Source organism: Erythranthe guttata, chromosome 2 (assembly GCF_056151865.1).
Source record: "Erythranthe guttata isolate IM_541 chromosome 2, IM_541, whole genome shotgun sequence".
In the NCBI taxonomy this organism is placed as follows: domain Eukaryota; kingdom Viridiplantae; phylum Streptophyta; class Magnoliopsida; order Lamiales; family Phrymaceae; genus Erythranthe; species Erythranthe guttata.
In genome coordinates, this window is record NC_142534.1 from 4,910,459 (window position 1) to 4,928,541 (window position 18,083).

The 18,083-nt window shown below is 36.6% G+C and overlaps 3 protein-coding genes across 6 annotated transcripts; 2 read left to right on the forward strand and 1 right to left on the reverse strand.

The window, feature by feature from the left end:
* Window positions 1–233: 233 nt before the first annotated feature.
* On the forward strand, window positions 234–6,200 carry LOC105978167 (phytochrome A1). 4 transcript variants are annotated; one of them, XM_013003585.2, is made up of 5 exons: window positions 234–561; window positions 1,920–4,021; window positions 4,571–5,390; window positions 5,486–5,776; window positions 5,861–6,200. In XM_013003585.2, the coding sequence occupies exons 2-5, from the start codon at window positions 1,966–1,968 to the stop codon at window positions 6,069–6,071; spliced, it is 3,378 nt and encodes a 1,125-aa protein (XP_012859039.2). In that variant the 5' UTR covers window positions 234–561; window positions 1,920–1,965; the 3' UTR covers window positions 6,072–6,200. The 4 variants fall into 4 exon arrangements, with proteins under 4 accessions (XP_012859039.2, XP_088682000.1, XP_012859040.2 ...); XM_088825874.1 differs by lacking the exon at window positions 234–561 and adding an exon at window positions 617–1,154; XM_013003586.2 differs by lacking the exon at window positions 234–561 and adding an exon at window positions 619–1,226.
* An 870-nt stretch (window positions 6,201–7,070) lies between these two features.
* LOC105978172 (Glutamyl/glutaminyl-tRNA synthetase, class Ic) lies at window positions 7,071–10,671 on the forward strand. The gene is made up of 6 exons (XM_013003593.2): window positions 7,071–7,369; window positions 7,870–7,966; window positions 8,093–8,246; window positions 8,460–9,520; window positions 9,613–10,080; window positions 10,172–10,671. The coding sequence occupies exons 1-6, from the start codon at window positions 7,239–7,241 to the stop codon at window positions 10,388–10,390; spliced, it is 2,130 nt and encodes a 709-aa protein (XP_012859047.2). The 5' UTR covers window positions 7,071–7,238; the 3' UTR covers window positions 10,391–10,671.
* Window positions 10,672–12,082: 1,411 nt separating this feature from the next.
* LOC105978187 (germin-like protein 5-1) lies at window positions 12,083–14,145 on the reverse strand. Its single transcript, XM_013003628.2, has 2 exons — window positions 13,776–14,145; window positions 12,083–12,822 (listed from the first exon to the last, which is right to left on the reverse strand). Exons 1-2 carry the CDS (start codon window positions 13,897–13,899, stop codon window positions 12,284–12,286), a joined length of 663 nt encoding a protein of 220 aa, XP_012859082.2. The 5' UTR covers window positions 13,900–14,145; the 3' UTR covers window positions 12,083–12,283.
* Window positions 14,146–18,083: the final 3,938 nt, after the last annotated feature.

Genomic DNA, 18,083 nt, shown 5'->3' on the forward strand with positions numbered 1-18,083 from the left:
CAAAATCTCAAAATCGACCAAAATTAGAAATTCTATTTTCTGACTTACCTTTAAAATAAAAACACGTAACAATATTTCTACTATAAATGTAACATTTAAAATTATTTTTCGAAAATGAAAATCGACATCTCTTATATATTTCTATTACGAACCAAATCTATTTTAATTTTAAATCGAAAATCAAAATTTCCAAAATTCGAATAAAAGACATTTTTCTAGGAAAATTCCGTTCCGATTTCCATCCACAATATCAACTATAAAAAATTCCACAAGTTATCCAAATGGGAAAAAAAAAGGGCGCCAGAAAACAAAAGGCGCATGGGCAAAGGGATGAAATGTGGGCGAAAATGCAGACATATATACAAACAACTTGCGTTCATATTATTATTTTGTACTATTCGTCCTCTTCAAATTTATTCCCACGCTCTTCCCTGCTTCTGCCATGCTGCTACTCATCATGCTCCCACGTGATTCCCACTACTCACTTGCCGATTCCCGATTCGACTCATCCCCATTACGCCCAATCAATTTTTTCCCCAAATTTAAGGGTTTCATCACATGGTGAGTTCTCTCTTAATTCCCCGATAAATCTCGTCTTTTTTTATTTTATTTTTCTGTAATCGAATTGCTGTTAGTTGTTTTTACCTAAAAAAAATTCATTAAAACGGTGGAATTATCTGTCAATTTATCGCTTGAAAAGGTGGAATAATCGAATTGCGTTTAATTTTCCTCCCAAGATTGGGTTTTTCTGCATCACGTATTCACGTGACAGCCGTAACTCCATTTGGGGGAAAAGGAATTGAAATATAACTAATCGGGTGGGTGACCCGACCCGGATGGCAAAGTTTCTACATTTGGAAACTTGGACCCGTCGTTTAGGTGTGCAATAATAGAGCACTGCTACTTTGGGAATGACATGGGTTTACGGCGTTACAATTTAATATTATTATATGTTCGGGTCCAGAAAGAAAAATAAAATAAAAAATAACTGTTTGTTTAAAATAGAAATGGTGGGCGTTCTGAGCAGAAGGGTATGAGGGGGGCGTGGGGGTGGGTCCCAGTTTTCTTGGGTGTGGAGAGATGAAGTAAGGCGGTGATCATATTTTTTTTTATTTTTCATATAAGGAGGATTTGAGGCTGAGCTTTTCTTCTAGGTATAATTGTTTCACTACTTCAAAGATTTCTTCTTAAATGAAAATTTGATTTCTGCAAGCTGAAGTGAAGGGGTCAGTCTTTCTTGCTTTCTTTCTGATTATATATCATCACTTTTGCTTCATTGAACTCTGTGTGTGTGTGTGTGTGATTAACATAGATGGTAGGTTGAAGTTTTGAACTGTGTATATATATCTTCACTTTTGCTTCATTGAACTGTGTGTGTGTGTGTGTGTGTGTGTGTGTGTGTGTGTGTGTGTGTGTGTGTGTGTGTGTGTGTGTGAAGTTTTGAACTGTGTATATATATATATATATATATATATATATATATATATATATATATATATTCAAATTCTTGAAATTCAAATCTACTTGGTTGGAATTAGTAGAATTCATTTGAATCTAACTTTGAGATGTGAAATGATTTACATATAAGTCAAGTGATCTACTGTTTATACTGGGATTATGATGTGATGCATAGAGTTCTGAGGCTGGTATTGGATGGTAAAATTTGATGGAGGGATTTGAAATCCATAGCTCTCATTTTTCGGTTTTTTTTTTTCGTTTTTAGCAATTGTGGTGGATTTCAAATCCTCCAATTCAAATGTAGCCTTAGGGAACTTCGCACGTTTCTGTTTTTTTGTGCTTGACGAAAGCGACAAGACCGATCGAAAAAAGTTCTATTACTGGTTGGTTTGGTTTTTTTGCTGCAATATTTAGAACCTGCTTAATCATTCTTATATAGTTTTTATTTTTGTTCTGTTCAGATTTCGAAAAGAAAAAAATAAGTAAAAAAGAAAAAAGGAAGAGAAAATGACTTCTCCACAACCCGGTCAGTCGTCCACAAACACCGCAAGATCAAGACACACCGCTCGGATAATCGCACAGACGTCCACAGACGCAAAGCTCCATGCGGACTTCGACCAATCGGGCACTTCATTCGACTACTCCACCTCGGTCCGCCTAACAAAGGCCCCCACCAAAGGGGCCCTCGAACCAACCAGGTCCAACAAAGTCACCACAGCATACCTCCATCAAATCCAGAAAGGCACACTCATCCAGCCCTTCGGTTGCCTATTAGCCCTTGACGAAAAAACCTTCCGAGTAATCGCATACAGCGAAAACGCCCCTGAAATGCTGACAATGGTCACGCACGCAGTTCCGAACGTCAACGACCAACCTGTCCTCTCAATCGGATCCGATATCCGATCAATTTTCACCGCCCCGAGCGGCGCAGCTTTGCAGAAAGCGTTAGGGTTCGGCGAAGTCTCTCTCTTAAACCCTATATTAGTCCACTGCAAAAGTTCCGGTAAACCCTACTACGCCATAGTCCATCGAGTCACTGGAAGTTTAATCGTTGACTTCGAACCGGTCAAACCCGATGAAGTCCCCATGACAGCTGCCGGTGCACTACAATCTTACAAGCTTGCCGCTAAAGCGATCGCCCGTTTGCAGTCCTTACCTAGCGGCAGCATGGAAAGACTATGTGATACTATGGTGCAGGAAGTTTTCGAACTAACGGGCTACGACAGAGTAATGGCGTATAAATTCCACGATGATGACCATGGAGAAGTGTTGACCGAGATCACAAAACCAGGGCTCGAGCCTTACGCGGGCTTGCATTATCCTGCAACTGATATACCTCAGGCCGCTCGATTTTTATTCATGAAGAACAAGGTGAGGATGATTTGTGACTGTAGGGCGAATCACGTGAAGGTGGTACAAGACGAGCATCTTCCTTTCAATTTAACCTTGTGCGGCTCCACTCTGCGGGCCCCACACAGCTGCCATTTGCAGTACATGGAGAACATGGGCTCGATCGCCTCGTTGGTGATGTCAGTTGTGGTGAACGAGGGAGCCGAAGAGGAGCCTTCGCCCTCCGATTCTTCGAAGAGGAAAAGGCTATGGGGCTTGGTTGTTTGCCATAACACATCTCCAAGATTTGTGCCTTTCCCACTTCGATACGCGTGCGAATTTCTCGCTCAGGTTTTCGCCATACATGTGAACAAGGAGCTGGAGCTCGAGAATCAGATACTCGAAAAGAATATTCTCCGAACTCAGACGCTACTCTGCGATATGCTGCTGCGCGACGCGCCGTTAGGTATTGTGTCCCGCAGTCCGAACGTGATGGACCTTGTTAAATGCGACGGGGCCCTTTTACTGTACAAGAACAAGAGGTACCGTATGGGAATGACTCCGACTGACTTTCAGATTCGCGATATAGTTTCTTGGCTCGATGAATACCACAGAGATTCCACAGGTTTGAGCACAGATAGTTTATACGATGCCGGTTTTCCAGGTGCACTTGCGTTAGGTGACGCAGTGTGTGGAGTGGCGGCGGTTAAAATTACCGAAAGGGACTGGCTGTTCTGGTTTAGGTCACACACCGCCTCGGAGGTTCGATGGGGTGGAGCGAAGCACGAGCCGGGGGAAAAGGACGATGGTCGGAAAATGCATCCGAGGTCTTCTTTTAATGCTTTCTTGGAAGTTGTGAAGACAAGGAGTTTGCCTTGGAAGGAGTACGAAATGGATGCTATACATTCATTGCAGCTTATTCTGAGAAATGCTTTCAAAGAGGCTGATGAGAAAGATTCAAACACTCAGGAGATTCATACGAAGCTTAACGATATGAGGATTGAGGGTATACAGGAGCTTGAGGCGGTGACCTCTGAGATGGTTCGATTGATTGAAACCGCCTCTGTGCCTATCTTGGCTGTTGATTCGAACGGGCTTGTCAATGGTTGGAATCAGAAAATTGCTGATTTGACTGGTCTTCGTGTTGAGGACGCGATTGAGAGGCATTTTCTTACGCTTGTTGAGGAATCTTGTGCCGATACGGTGAATAAGACGTTGGCATTGGCACTTCAAGGTATGTTCCCCCCCCCCCCCCCCCCCCCGAAATGCTAAATGTTGTTTCAATTTTATTAATACTGTTTTGACTTCAAACGGGATTTTGACCCTTTTCGAGTTTGATTTTGGCAAAATTCAAAACACGGAACGTGTAGTCCCTTGAGTCATCCTTCTAATCCAACTTTAATCAATTAGATTGGATGTCGGGTGACAAAGTTATGCATGTATAAGTTGCATTTTGAATTTTAGATAACTCAAAACATCAAAGTTGTAGGCAGTGTTCATTCATTCATGCATATCTTTCTCACCCGACACTCAATCTTGCTGATTCAAGTTGGAATAGAATGCCGATTCAAAGGACTACATTCCATACTTTAAGTTTCGCCAAATTCAGACTAAAAATGGTCAAAATTACGTTTGAAGTCGAAACAGTAAATGTAAATTGAAACGACATGCATCACCTCTCTTTCTTTTTTTTTTCCTCAATGGAAAGAAAACTACAAGGCTTCTTACATAATATGCATATTTTGATTGTGTGATAACTTTACCAATTTTATATTTTGATCAGGTAAAGAAGAGAGAAATATTGAGTTCGAAATTAAGACACACGGGTCGAGGAGTGAGTGCGGTCCAATCAGCTTAGTCGTGAACGCTTGTGCAAGCAGGGATGTAAAAGAAAACGTAGTCGGAGTATGTTTCATAGCTCAAGACGTAACTGCACAAAAGAGCATGATGGACAAGTTCACAAGAATCGAAGGAGAATACAAAGCCATCGTACAAAACCCCAACCCATTAATCCCGCCCATATTCGGCACAGACGAGTTCGGCTGGTGTTCCGAGTGGAACCCGTCCATGATAAAACTATCAGGCTGGGATAGACAAGACGTGATTGATAAAATGCTTATAGGCGAGGTCTTCGGTGTGCATAACAAAGCGTGCTGTTGTCTAAAGAATCAAGAGGCGCTTGTCAACCTCGGTATTGCGCTCAACAGTGCAGTCACTGGTCAAGATTCCGAAAAGATTCCTTTCGGTTTTTTCTCGAGAAACGGGAAGTATATTGAGTGCCTACTCTCTGTGAGCAAGAAGTTGGACGGAGAAGGGGCGGTGACTGGACTTTTCTGCTTCTTACACCTGGCGAGCCAAGAGCTTCAACAAGCCATTCATATTCAGAGGCTATCAGAGCAAACGGCTCTGAAGAAATCGAGGGTTTTGGCTTATATTAAGAAGGAGATTAGCAATCCTGTGGCTGGGATTAAATTCACTCGGAAGATGATGGAAGGAACCGAACTTGACGAAGAGCAGAAAAAGCTGCTGCAGATTAGCCTTCACTGTCAGCATCAGCTCAACAAGATTCTCGAAGACACGGATCTTGATCATATTATTGAAGGGTATGCATAAAATTACCATTTTAGCCATTTTATAAACTGGAACATTCTGCCTTTTTTTTTTTAAATGGGATTTTTTTTCGTGTTCGTTTTCTTAGGTATTTGGATCTTGAGATGACGGAGTTTAAGCTGCACGATGTGCTGATTGCTTCGATCAGTCAAGTAATGACGAAGAGCAACGAAAAGGGTATTATGATAGTCGATAAGTTGGCTCCAAATTTATCGACCGAATTGTTTTTCGGAGACAGTGCTAGGCTTCAACAAGTTCTAGCTACTTTCTTGCTAGTGTCGGTTACTTACACACCGAGTGGAGGCCAGCTCACCATTGCAGCAACTTTGGCTAAAAATTCTATTGGCCAATCTGTTAAGCTTGGCCATTTGGAATTCAGGTAGAAATAGAACTAATTATTTTTTATTTTCAAAAAAAAATGTATAATTGACTTACAAATTCTCGTGTACTCGTCTTATGATAGGATAACACACAGTGGAGGTGGAGTAGCGCAAGAACTGTTGAGCGAAATGTTCGGTGATGAAGAGGAAGCATCTGAGGAAGGGATCAATCTTTTTATAAGCAGAAAACTGGTGAAGCTAATGAATGGTGATGTTCAGTATTTGCGGGAGGCGGGTCGATCGACTTTTATCGTGACTGTTGAAGTTGCAATTTCTAGTAAACCTCAAATATGAGTGTTTTCGGCTTTTTTTTTTTTTTTTTTTTTTGTCAGAGTGATCATGTTTGTAATTAGTTTGTGCTTGTGTTTTATTTTTGCTGAAAACTTTTGGGTTTGTGAAATAAAATAAAATAATGTCTAGTTTTGTGCTTCTGTTCTCAGTTCTAACTTTCACTTATCTTTGTCATGGGGTAGTAAATGCAATTTATAGGTTTACATGTAAGTTTTCAGATGGAATTGTTTTTTTTAATAAGTAAAATAAAGTAAAAGGTAACATTTTTGTCTGTGTAAAATTTTGCTAACGAAAACCTATTACTGTCACGTTTGAGAGACAATGAACATAATCAAACAATAATTTATGAGCTATCCCTATAAGTTTATATTTATATTTTGAGCCGAAGTCAAATACGTATGCATCCTACATATTTGATCGCATAATCAATAATTTTAATCTTTTAATTAAATTTAAGAGATGTGCTATTTCCAACATCAAAATATTTTATTCCACCTCCAAATTAAATATATTTTCTATTTTACTGATTTCTTCTTCTTTCACCTATATTTTGTACAAATTTATAACCGTCCGCCACTAAACTAAATAAAGTATTTATAAAAATCTCCACCATTTTCCACTGGAATCTTTACTGCGAAATCCCATCCACTCGACCTTAACTACAATACCTTCAGAAAAACATTTCCGAAGGTCAAATGTAGCAGAAATTCATGTTCTTGAAGAAATAAATTAAGAGTGCTTGTATGGAGGTCCTGAACTTCCTCCAGAATTGACCAATTTGGCTTAATATAATTTCGTTTCCTCAACCAAAAAAAAAAGTTACATAATCTGTACGTCATCTCATATGGAAGTTTAAATTATTTTCATTAGCTTTAAAATTCATTCGGGGTGTGTTATGCATGATTTATTGTATTTTGAGGGTACAAAATGCTATTAATTATTTTCGACGGTGCAAAGTGCCAAAAGACGATATTTTAAGGGTGCAAAATGGAATTAAGTCATAATTTGTGAGATTTATCGAAGGGTAAATATGTCATTATATAAGAGCAGCGTTCCTCAAATTTCCCCTAGTGCGCACACGTTCCTTGTATTCACACTGAAGTATTAAAGCAGAGCATTTCTCTCTTCCTTAACTAAGTATAGTAAACGGCGGCTGAGCCGATTGCAACGATGGAACTCCTCTTTCCGGCCGATTCTCCGCCGCTCCATGTCATCGCCGCCACAAAAATATCAGGAATTTCTCTCGTCACCAAACCAACTCTGGATTCTGGATCCCCGCCCACTCTTGCCCTTGCCAGCGGGTAATTTTTTTTTTTTTTTTTTTCTCATTTTGGTTCTAGGTTATAACGATTCGTTAACTCGTGTACATGTTCGATTACCTATGTTTTTGTTTTCGTTTGCATTTACAACGAATTTGTGAATCTAGGGTTGCAATGGGAGTATTTTCTGAATAAAAAGTTTATACTAAACGTAGTCATAGATTTATTTCTTATAATTAAGTTTTTTGTTGAATAAATATGCTGGATGATCTGCTGAGAAAAAAAATCTGACTGGAAAATCGGGTTAGACTTCACGGTGAACTAATTGCTAATATATGTCCGTTTTCTCTGAGAATAAACAGCTTTCCCTTTACGCCTAGGTTTTTTGATTGCTATGATACTGAAATTGGAGTTAAAACACAAATTTCAATGTACTCAATCTCTCTCTCGTTTTTATGAAATTGTTGCGTTTATCTTGTTTTAGCTGTGCAGAAAACGAAAAAAATAAAATAATTTGTTTCCTATGGTAATTCAATTTTCAGGCAGAGGCTGCATGGTGCTCTTGTGATTCTGAGATATATTGGTAGGATAGCAAACCTGCCTGGTTTCTATGGACGGGATGCTTACGAGTCAAGTCAGGTACATTCTCCATACTCTTTTCATTGTTAAAAGTGTTATTGAGGTAAGGTAGTTTCTGATATGTATAATTATTACGTATTTGTAGATATTCTAAAATTTTGTCATCGAACATGTTTGGTCTTACAGATTGATCAATGGCTTGATTATGCGCTTCTATTTGGGTCTGGATCTGAATTTGAGGGTGCATGCCGTTTTGTGGATGAGTATTTACTGCAAAATACTTTTCTAGTGGGTAATAGCCTGTCGATTGCAGATGTTGCTGTGTGGACTGGTCTCGCAGGTAAAGTTTATGAGTTTACAAAATTGTGCTCAGATTACAACTAATCAAGTATTTTGAGTCGGACGTAATTTGTGGTGCCATTTATAAATATTGTAATAACTTTCTTCCTGACAAAGATCACAGTTACTTTTACCTACGGTTTGTTGTCTGATGTCGCAGTTACTTGCATGATATAGTAATTTCATAAACTTTTGCTTGTTTTTCTCTTTTTAGGTGCTGGACCGAGATGGGATAGTCTAAGGAAATCTAAGAAATACCAAAACCTGGTTCGCTGGTTCAACTCAATATCTACTGAATATGATGCTGTGTTGAGTGAATTTGTTGCAACATATGTCGGGAAAAAAGGCCCTGCCAAGGCAGCTTCACTGGAGAATGGTGTCCATGCGAATGAAACCTTTGAGGTAGATCTTCCTCATGCCGTGGTTGGTAAAGTGAAGTTGCGTTTTGCACCAGAACCGAGTGGCTATCTTCATATTGGCCACGCAAAAGCTGCACTCTTGAACCAGTATTTCGCCGAACGGTACAAAGGGGAGGTGATTATAAGATTTGATGACACAAACCCCGATAAGGAAAGTAACGAGTTTGTGGATAATCTTTTGATAGATATTGCGACTTTGGGGATTAGATACACTGCTGTAACATACACATCAGACTACTTTCCCCAGCTCATGGAAATGGCCGAGAAGTTGATCCGTGAGGGTAAGGCCTATGTAGATGATACTCCACGTGAGAAAATGAAGGTGGAAAGGATGGATGGCATAGAGTCGAAGTCCAGGAATAACAGTGTGGAGGAGAACTTGAAATTGTGGAAGGAAATGATAAATGGTTCGCCGAGGGGTTTGATGTGTTGTGTGCGAGGTAAGTTGGACATGCATAATCCAAACAAGACACTTAGGGATCCTGTCTATTACCGTTGCAACTTGACTCCTCACCATAGGATTGGATCTAAATATAAGTTATATCCGACATACGACTTTTGTTGTCCGTTTGTTGATGCATTTGAGGGTATTACGCATGCGCTGAGATCAAGCGAGTACCATGATCGAAATGAACAGTATTACAGAATTCAGACAGATATGGGTTTTAGGAAGGTCCATTTGTACGAATTTAGTCGGTTGAATATGGTTTATACACTTTTGAGTAAGCGCAAGTTGCTGTGGTTTGTTCTAAATGGAATAGTTGATAGCTGGGATGATGCTCGTTTTCCTACTGTCCAAGGTATAGTTCGAAGGGGTCTGAAGATTGAAGCATTGATACAGTTCATTTTGGAACAAGTAAGTTGTATTTTATCAGGAAATTCTTTGTATTTTATTTAGCTTTACTTTTAATGTAATGAATTAAAATATGTTCTTTGCCAAATTGTTAGGGTGCATCGAAGAATCTCAATCTTATGGAGTGGGACAAGCTGTGGGCGATCAACAAGAAGATCATAGATCCTGTTTGCCCTAGGTATACTGCTGTTATTGAAGAAAAGCGGGTGTCGCTAATTCTAACTGATGGCCCAAAAGTTCCCTTCGTTCGCATTTTGGCGAAACACAAGAAATTCGAAGGTGCTGGAGAGAAAGCTGTTACGTACTCGAATAAATTATGGATAGATTATGCCGATGCTGAATCGATCTCGGTGAATGAAGAAGTGACTTTAAAGGATTGGGGTAATGCGATTGTGAAAGAAATCAAGAAGGACGAAAATGGTATTGTTACCGAACTTGTAGGAGTTTTGCATCTCGAAGGAAATGTTAAGAATACAAAGCTGAAGCTCACTTGGCTGGCGGATTCCAGTGAGCTTGTTAAACTGTCCCTTGTCGACTTTGATTATCTTATTACAAAGAAGAAGGTGATCCTTTTTCATTCCAATCTTCTTTTTTATTTACTTGAAACTTGTGTTTATTTTATTCAATTTGATCTGAATTGTTCAATATTTACAGTTGGATGAGGATGAAGATTTCGTTCCTTTTGTGAATCCGTGTACTAGAACAGAGACATTAGCAGTGGGGGAATCTGATATGCGGAATTTAAACCGTGGAGATGTAATACAGCTGGAGAGGAAAGGTTATTACAGATGTGATGCTCCTTTCATTCGACCTTCGAAGCCCGTAGTACTGTATGCAATTCCAGATGGCAAACATCAAACTGTAGGGAAGTAAGAAAAAACACCTACTCTTCTTATTATGTTTTATCTACATCTCCCTTTTCTCTCGACTTTGGTTGGTTGTTAACAGTATAATGTTTTTTCTTTTCTCGGTCTTGTGCCAAGTTTACTTTTTCTGGTGTCTGCGTAAAGCAGTGTGTTAGGCGTATACTTTTGAATCTGCTTTGTTTGCAAGTTAATGGGGTTGTTGCTTTTTGAGTATGTGACAAAGAAAGGATTTCTACTTGACTCTGTGAAGCAATTAATCGAAAGGAATTATGGTGTTTAGGACTTTCATTTCTGGCTTCCATTATATTCAATGCTAATATGTAAATTATTTTCGTTTCCGGTAGGGTTAAATTTATTAATAAAATCAATCAAGTTTGGTTAAATTCATTGAGGTTGGATAAATTGTTGTCGTGGTACATAGATTTTGAATCATGGAACTCTTGCTTCGGGTTGATTTGTGTTTTAATTATTCTGATGAATTTCAAATTCTTACAAGTGCATCGAAATTATTTTGCGAAGCACCCTCTTCAAATTCAAATCATCTCTTTCACGTACGACCTTCGATTTATTACTAACCCAAAATCATCAAACAACAAGAAAAAAAAAAGGTTTTGGCAAGTGTTTTATTCAGTGTAATTTTCTACAAGACTGGGATTGTATGCAGATCAGAGTCAATAATTGTTTTAAAAAATTTCAAAGCACAATGTAAGATTGTGTACATAAGACGAAGATGTTATGAAATTGTTGTAGATGTATGTTTCTTAGTATGAAATCGAAACTATTGCCAGAGTTCATCGAATAAACGTGCAACTCATCGGCAGAGCCAGCAATCAGCCAGGGGGGCCACGCCCCCCCAACATCTCTCGAATCCCTATTATATTTATACATAGATATTAAAAAAGAAAAAAAATCGTCTATAATATCATTAAACTCCCCCTTCCCCAGAATTTTTTAATGCATTCGGCCCCCGAATTTTAAATCCTGGTTCCGCTTGTAGACGGCACGTCTGCAACTATAAACCTTTAATAGACATAGATTCCCTGAATCATAAAAGAGACCCACAAGGTACCAACCCATTTATTCTAACCAATCCAATTATAACAAATGCATCTGAATTAATCAAATAATATACCCACTCCACTTTTAATCACATATTAGATGCAAATCAAGATAATTTAGAGTATTAAATATTAATGACTGATTGTTTGTCTCCGCTCCTCTTCTATTTTAAATGGGAAATCAAAATAGATGTTCTACGACTCAGCATGGTCACTCGTCCTTTATTATGTAGACCAATTAAACAGATTATTCGAATTTCGAAAATAATTGAAACTGTTAACTAAAGAAGTAGAGTCAGTTCAGGATAGTATACTAAAATCCTTGGAGATAAAATAATGTCACAAAAATCTGTTTTCACATATGTCGACCACTCCCAAGTGAAAGGAATCTTTGCTTTGAAACTAATAATTTTGTTAAATTACAACCGATCCCTGAGGTTTGCTGTAATAACTTTAAAGTTCATGAGCTCGATGAGCCGGCTCGAAAACAGCTCGAACTCGGACTCGAGTTTTGATCAATTCATTTTTTAATTTTTTATATTTGGTTTTTATTTCATCCAAAAAAGCAACCTTATTCTAAATAGATGAATATGTGTGCTGTAATTGTAAAAATAAATATTTTTATAATTAAATAAAAACCCTAAAAGTAAATTAATTATATATTGTATATCAACCTACAATATTGTTGTTTCAAGACATCCAAATTTTATATTTTATTACATCATAAGAAAGAAAACTCCCCTACATGCATGTGTTACATAAACAAATCAAATAAAATCAAATCATCACCCCACAAACACAACAAAGTAATCAACTTTCATTTCTTTTTCTTAATTCATTGATCATTTCTTGGGTGCAAACTTGGACTTGATCTTCTCCACCTCCTTGGTCCCGATCTGAAACGCCTTCGTCAAAACATTATCCGGCACCGCCGGATTAGCCGCAAACAAAGTGGCGGCAATCGACTGAGTCCCCGGCAACTGGCTGTTAAAGGCGGAAATCACGGCCGCATTGGTCTTGCCGTTGTTCTTCTGGAAGTGCACGAGCCCCTTCGGGAAAGCGAAGACGTCTCCCTTCTTGATCGACTTTGAGAAGAGCACGTTTCCGGTTGTGATGAAGCCCACGTCAAGTTCCCCCTCTAGGACGAAAACGACCTCCGTGGCGCGGGGGTGCGTGTGTGGGGGGTTTAGGCCCCCCGGGGCGTAGTCGATGCGCGAGAGCGACACGCCGAGCGTGTTGAGGCCCGGAATCTTCTGGACGTTGGCCCCCGTGACTAATGACCCCACGGAGTTGTTTGTGGGGCCCGCTTTCGCCAGAACGTCGGAAAAGAAATCGTCCGACGTCACGTTCGATTTGCAAGGGAAGCCGTTGATCTTCACAGCTACAACAAATTTAATTTTATGACATGACCAAACAGATATTTAATTTGCATTGAACTTATATACAGTAGAACCTCGATAAATTAATAATCTCGCTTATATAGAGTAGAACCTCGATAAATTAATAATCTCGCTTAAACAATAGTTTCTTCTGGTCCCGACTCGATAAAAACCTACTAAATTATTAGTTCGATAATTTAATATTTTGCTAAATTAATAGAATTTTACTAGTTCCAATTGTATTACTCCCTCCGTTTCTAACTAATTGTCACTTTTCATTTTTCACAAAGATTAAAAAACTCAATAAATATATTTTGATTTTAGAAAAATCATATAAAAATTACTAAAACAACCTTCAATATTTAATGATTTATAAGAGAAAATTAATGAATAGAGTTTCATTAATAAGGTTAAAACAGGAAAAATGCATTTAATGCAGTATTGGAAATCTAAAATGACAAATAATATGGAACAAAAATATTTTAAGAAAGAGACAGTTATTGTGGAAGAGTAATATATAAAGGTTTAACTGTATGACAGCGTGGAGGAATTCTAGTATAGCTTCTATTGAAATTATTATAGCAATAATAAAATAAATGCAAATAATTAATGAGTGTTTGAACAAAGGAAAGATTTAATGCAGTTGGTCTAAGACAACTGGATATGCTTTGATAGAAAGAGTTGGTTTTTAGCAGTATGTAGTTAGGTAGTGGGGCAAGTTTGAGCATTAATGCAGTTATCAGTTAATTATAAAAAAACCCTCCATATTCTTTCAAATTGCTAAAAAGCCCCCATAGTTTTTAACATTAGCAAAAACTATCCTATTATGCCAAGAAAATGGATTAAAATCAAAATATTCATGGAGCTTAAATGATAAGTATCACACTCTGAATATATATATTTAAAAGAAAAAAAAGATAAAGTTGAGAGAATTAATTTAAGTTAATTTAATTACCAGAAGTGAGATCAGCAACGCAGATATCTTGAAGCATATCTGGATCGGCATAAGCTCCGCCGCCGCCGCATAACACCACTGCAGCCGCCGCCATTACTAACACCACTCCATAAACAGCAGCCATGTTTAAGGAATTATAATAATATGTTATAAGTTGAAAAGCTTGTAATAATGAGCAAAGAAGAAAGCAAGGAGTTGGGAGATACTAGAAAGAAAAGAAAGTTTGTATGGGACAAATTAAATTAAATTAAATTAAGGAGAAAGAGGAAAGTGGGTCGACTATTTATAATTCCAAGATTCAACAAAGAAGATCTCAAGTTCTTTGATCTATTTAAAAAATTAAATAAAATAATAATTTATTTTTGTTGGTGTGGGTTTAGGTTGGGGGTGTATTTTTTTTAAGGGTAAATTTTATTTTGCGCCCCTCTACTATTCGAAATGTATTATTTACCCCCTAATGTATAGAAAATATCAAAAAACCCTTACTGTTAGCTTTTTTTCTAATTCCGTTAGGCAAACCCTTTGATCGGTTGTTTTACAGAGTTGTCTTTTCTTTTTTTTTTTCTTTTTTTTGACGAAAATACCCCCAAATTATGCTTAATTTTGACCATTTTTAATCAAATTTTCACTATTTTTGGACTTTTTTTTTCCACTTCTTCAGTCATTTTTAACTCTCTTTTCAGACCCTTTCTATTTTGTTTCTACATCAAAAACGAAAAAAACAAGAAAACTGAAAATCCCAAAAATCTAAAAGAAACACTAAAACTGAAATGAAACCCTAATAATTTGAAAGAATTACAAATTAATTTTTTTTTTTTTTCATATTTATCGCAAAACCCCCAAAACCAAACACTAGAATCGAGAAAAATATCCCTAATTTGAACACGCGCTAAAAATCGTCAACAATCCAAAAATATACACCTCATTTTTATTTAAAATCGTATTCATAACCTTCTAAGTTCATTTGAATTGAAGAGTGTAACAGAGTCATTACAACCTCAAATTTTAACACCGTTAAATGTTTTACCATTGACCGTCAAAAATAGGGAGGCGTTTGATATTGTCTATACAACAAGGAGTAAATAATACATTTCGTATAGTACAGGGGTACAAAATGAATTTTACCCTATTTTTAAAGCACGAAACATGCCATCGTAGAGCATAAGGGATGACTATGAAGGTGCAGGCCCATTGGAACAGATAATTAGGCCTTTATTTTGGGTTGTTTTTACTTTACAGGGAAAAAATATTAAGAAAAAGAAAAAATATTAGGGGGGGCCTTCGTGCCGTGCACGTGATTTGACCCATAACTAGTCTATAATAATGAATAAAATGGTAATTATTTAATCAAAGTTTTATATGTAGGTCATTTAGAAAGATAATGATGGAGTTGATTTTAATGCATCCATCAGTTGGTGCGTTATGTTGTTGGCAGCCAGTCAATTCACCCACAAACTTATTTTGAAATTCATGTATTAGGATTAGGGGCGTAAATCGGCAAGATCGGATCGAAATTAGTTTTTTTTTAACAAATTCTGATTTTTTTTTTAAGTGAAAAACTAGTTCTAATTATATTCCGAAAAAAATTAAAATTTGGAAATTGGAACAAATACTTGTTCCAATATTGAAAAAATTCGGATCGAAATCGGCAGAATTTGGAAATTCCAATTTTTTATCACCTAAAATATAAAATACATAACGATATTGGTATTTTAAGTGTAATATTCGGAAAAAGATTCGAAATTTTCAAAATTATTTTCAGAACTTAATACTGATCGAAATCGGAATTTCATATATTCCATTTCCGCTTCGAATAATTTTAGAAAAACCGGACGTCGGAATTTCAGAATTCGTATTTAAACTTAGCATAGTTTTATCAATTTTAATGTGTAATAAATACAACCATAACAAGTCTTATCATTTCTCTAAGTTGAATTGGGATTATTTCTATGTTACACCTGGTGAAGTCTACATCGGGTGACTTTTAACCGTTGATCCATATACAAATATGAGTGAGTGTGAGTTTGTGTGTATATAAATAGTAAATATCTACTCGACGTATTTCACCTGGTGTAGCGTAGAATATACCGTTGAATTGTCATACAACTTAAGGTAGTAAAAACAGGTTTAACAATAAATATTTATTATTACTCAAAAAAAAAATATTTACTTTTTAATATAAAATTTACATTTGGTAATTACTCTTGACTTTGACTTTGACAATATTGATACCCCATTCATGCCCACGTTTAGGGAGTATTTTTGGTGTAAACAAAAACATGCATCATTTATTATTTTCTTTATACAAGATGCATGATTTCTGAAATGCCCTTTTGCACGCCACGAAATGTTTAAATAATTGTTTATTGACAAAATTGCCCCCAAGGCCAATGCAAGTCTCTGAGTATGGCATGGGGTATATAGGGTAACGTTGGGTATTCGTTTGAATATTACATAAGGGTCTTACAATACCAAATTGAATAAACTATTACACAGAATAATCTATGGGAAAATGGATTAAGGATTACAGATTATACACTAAGTATAGATAAGGGTGTTCCTTCGGTCTGTAAATCGACCGAACCAAATCGAACCGCAAATTGGGTATGTGTCGAATATCGAACCGGTAATTCGATTTGGCATTTGGTTTTTTGGTTTCCGAAATTCCATTAATTCAGTTTTACCGAATACTGAGATTTTATTTTTATTTATATATGTAATATTAGTATTTATAATAAAATATATTATTTTTATACTAAAATTTATAAACATTAATAAAAAATCAAAATTTTAATTTGTTTTAATAAATTTTAGAAAAAAATCGTTTATTTACCAAACCAAACCAAACCACATAATTTTGGTGCAGTTTAAATAAATGAACACCCCTAAGTATAGGTAGGGAAACAAAGAGAGAACAAACAAAGTAACTCCAATACATGCAGTTGTTATTGTTCAGCAATGACTCAGTCCCCCAATAATCCAATCCACGTCCATAAATACAAATCCCAAAGATGTCAAAACCATGGGTCACCAAAGGTCCAAATCCGAAACCCTAGATCCCTTCACTCAAAATCACTCATTTTTTTTCTCAAAGACAGTGTATCTCTCACCCGTTCTTTCTCACAGAGACATGCATTTATAGCCTGGAATACGATCATCGACGGATAAACCGTCTCAAAGTCAAGGTCACCTATGGTTGGTGGCATTTCACTGATTGTCGTCGGAAGAAGACAAATGAAGTCATCAGAGTACAAAAGGGGTGCGCAAAGAAAGAGAGAAGATTATGTTTATGTCAAATGAGAAGAAAAAACTATTATATATGACCTGTTGGACGATTAATATTGATTGTCCAAGATGGATGATCAAGATTGGAGTCCAAAACTTCTCTTAAAGTCTAGGGTTAAATAAGCTAAGTGGACTGACTCCGAGTGCTTGATAGGATTAGAAATTGGGCCAATTCCAAAATTAATAAATCTCTTGGGCCAAAAACCTTGTAATTCTCCACCTTGAACCAAATTGGATTTTCGATATTTTTTAATTACGGTCATCATATCGGTTTTTAGTACACGCATACAAGTAACACAAAGTAAGAGCAAATGCTATAGTCACTAAGACAATTACATACACAAGCAGGTTGTAATCACATAGATTGCAGTTTTAGGTACGCCATTCGCGCCATTTCACGTAGTTAATTTTATTTCCAGAAATTATGTTCAAGGTTTTGAAGCAAGAACGAAATTTCTTCATTGATAAATATTTAGTTCTCATATCTACTCAACTTAATCATGGGATTTTTTCAAAACCAAAAACCATTTTTCTACAATATCTAGAATAAAGTGGAATCTAACATCAATATATTTGATTCTATCATGAAAAATATGATTTTCACCTAGCTAAATTGCAGATTGAATATCAGAACGAACAACTAATTTTTCCTTTATAAAACCAATTTCGGAAGAGAAGACCTTTAAGCCAAATTAATTCTTTTAAAGTCTCAGTTGCAGTAATATATTCAGATTCAGTAATAAAGAATGCAACATTATTCTGTAATTGAGGTTTCGAACTAATGCATAAACCACACAAGATAAACAAATAGGAAGTAGTTGATTTTCTATTATCTCTATTATTAGCATAATTATAGTCAACATAACCACACAATTCAATCTAAACATACTTAGCAAAATTTGTTCCAATTTTGAAAGATCCTTTCAAATATAAGAAGTTATATTAGAGCCTCCCAATAAGGTAAATATGGATTAAACATGTATATACTTAAACATCTCACAATATAAACAATGTCAGGCCTTG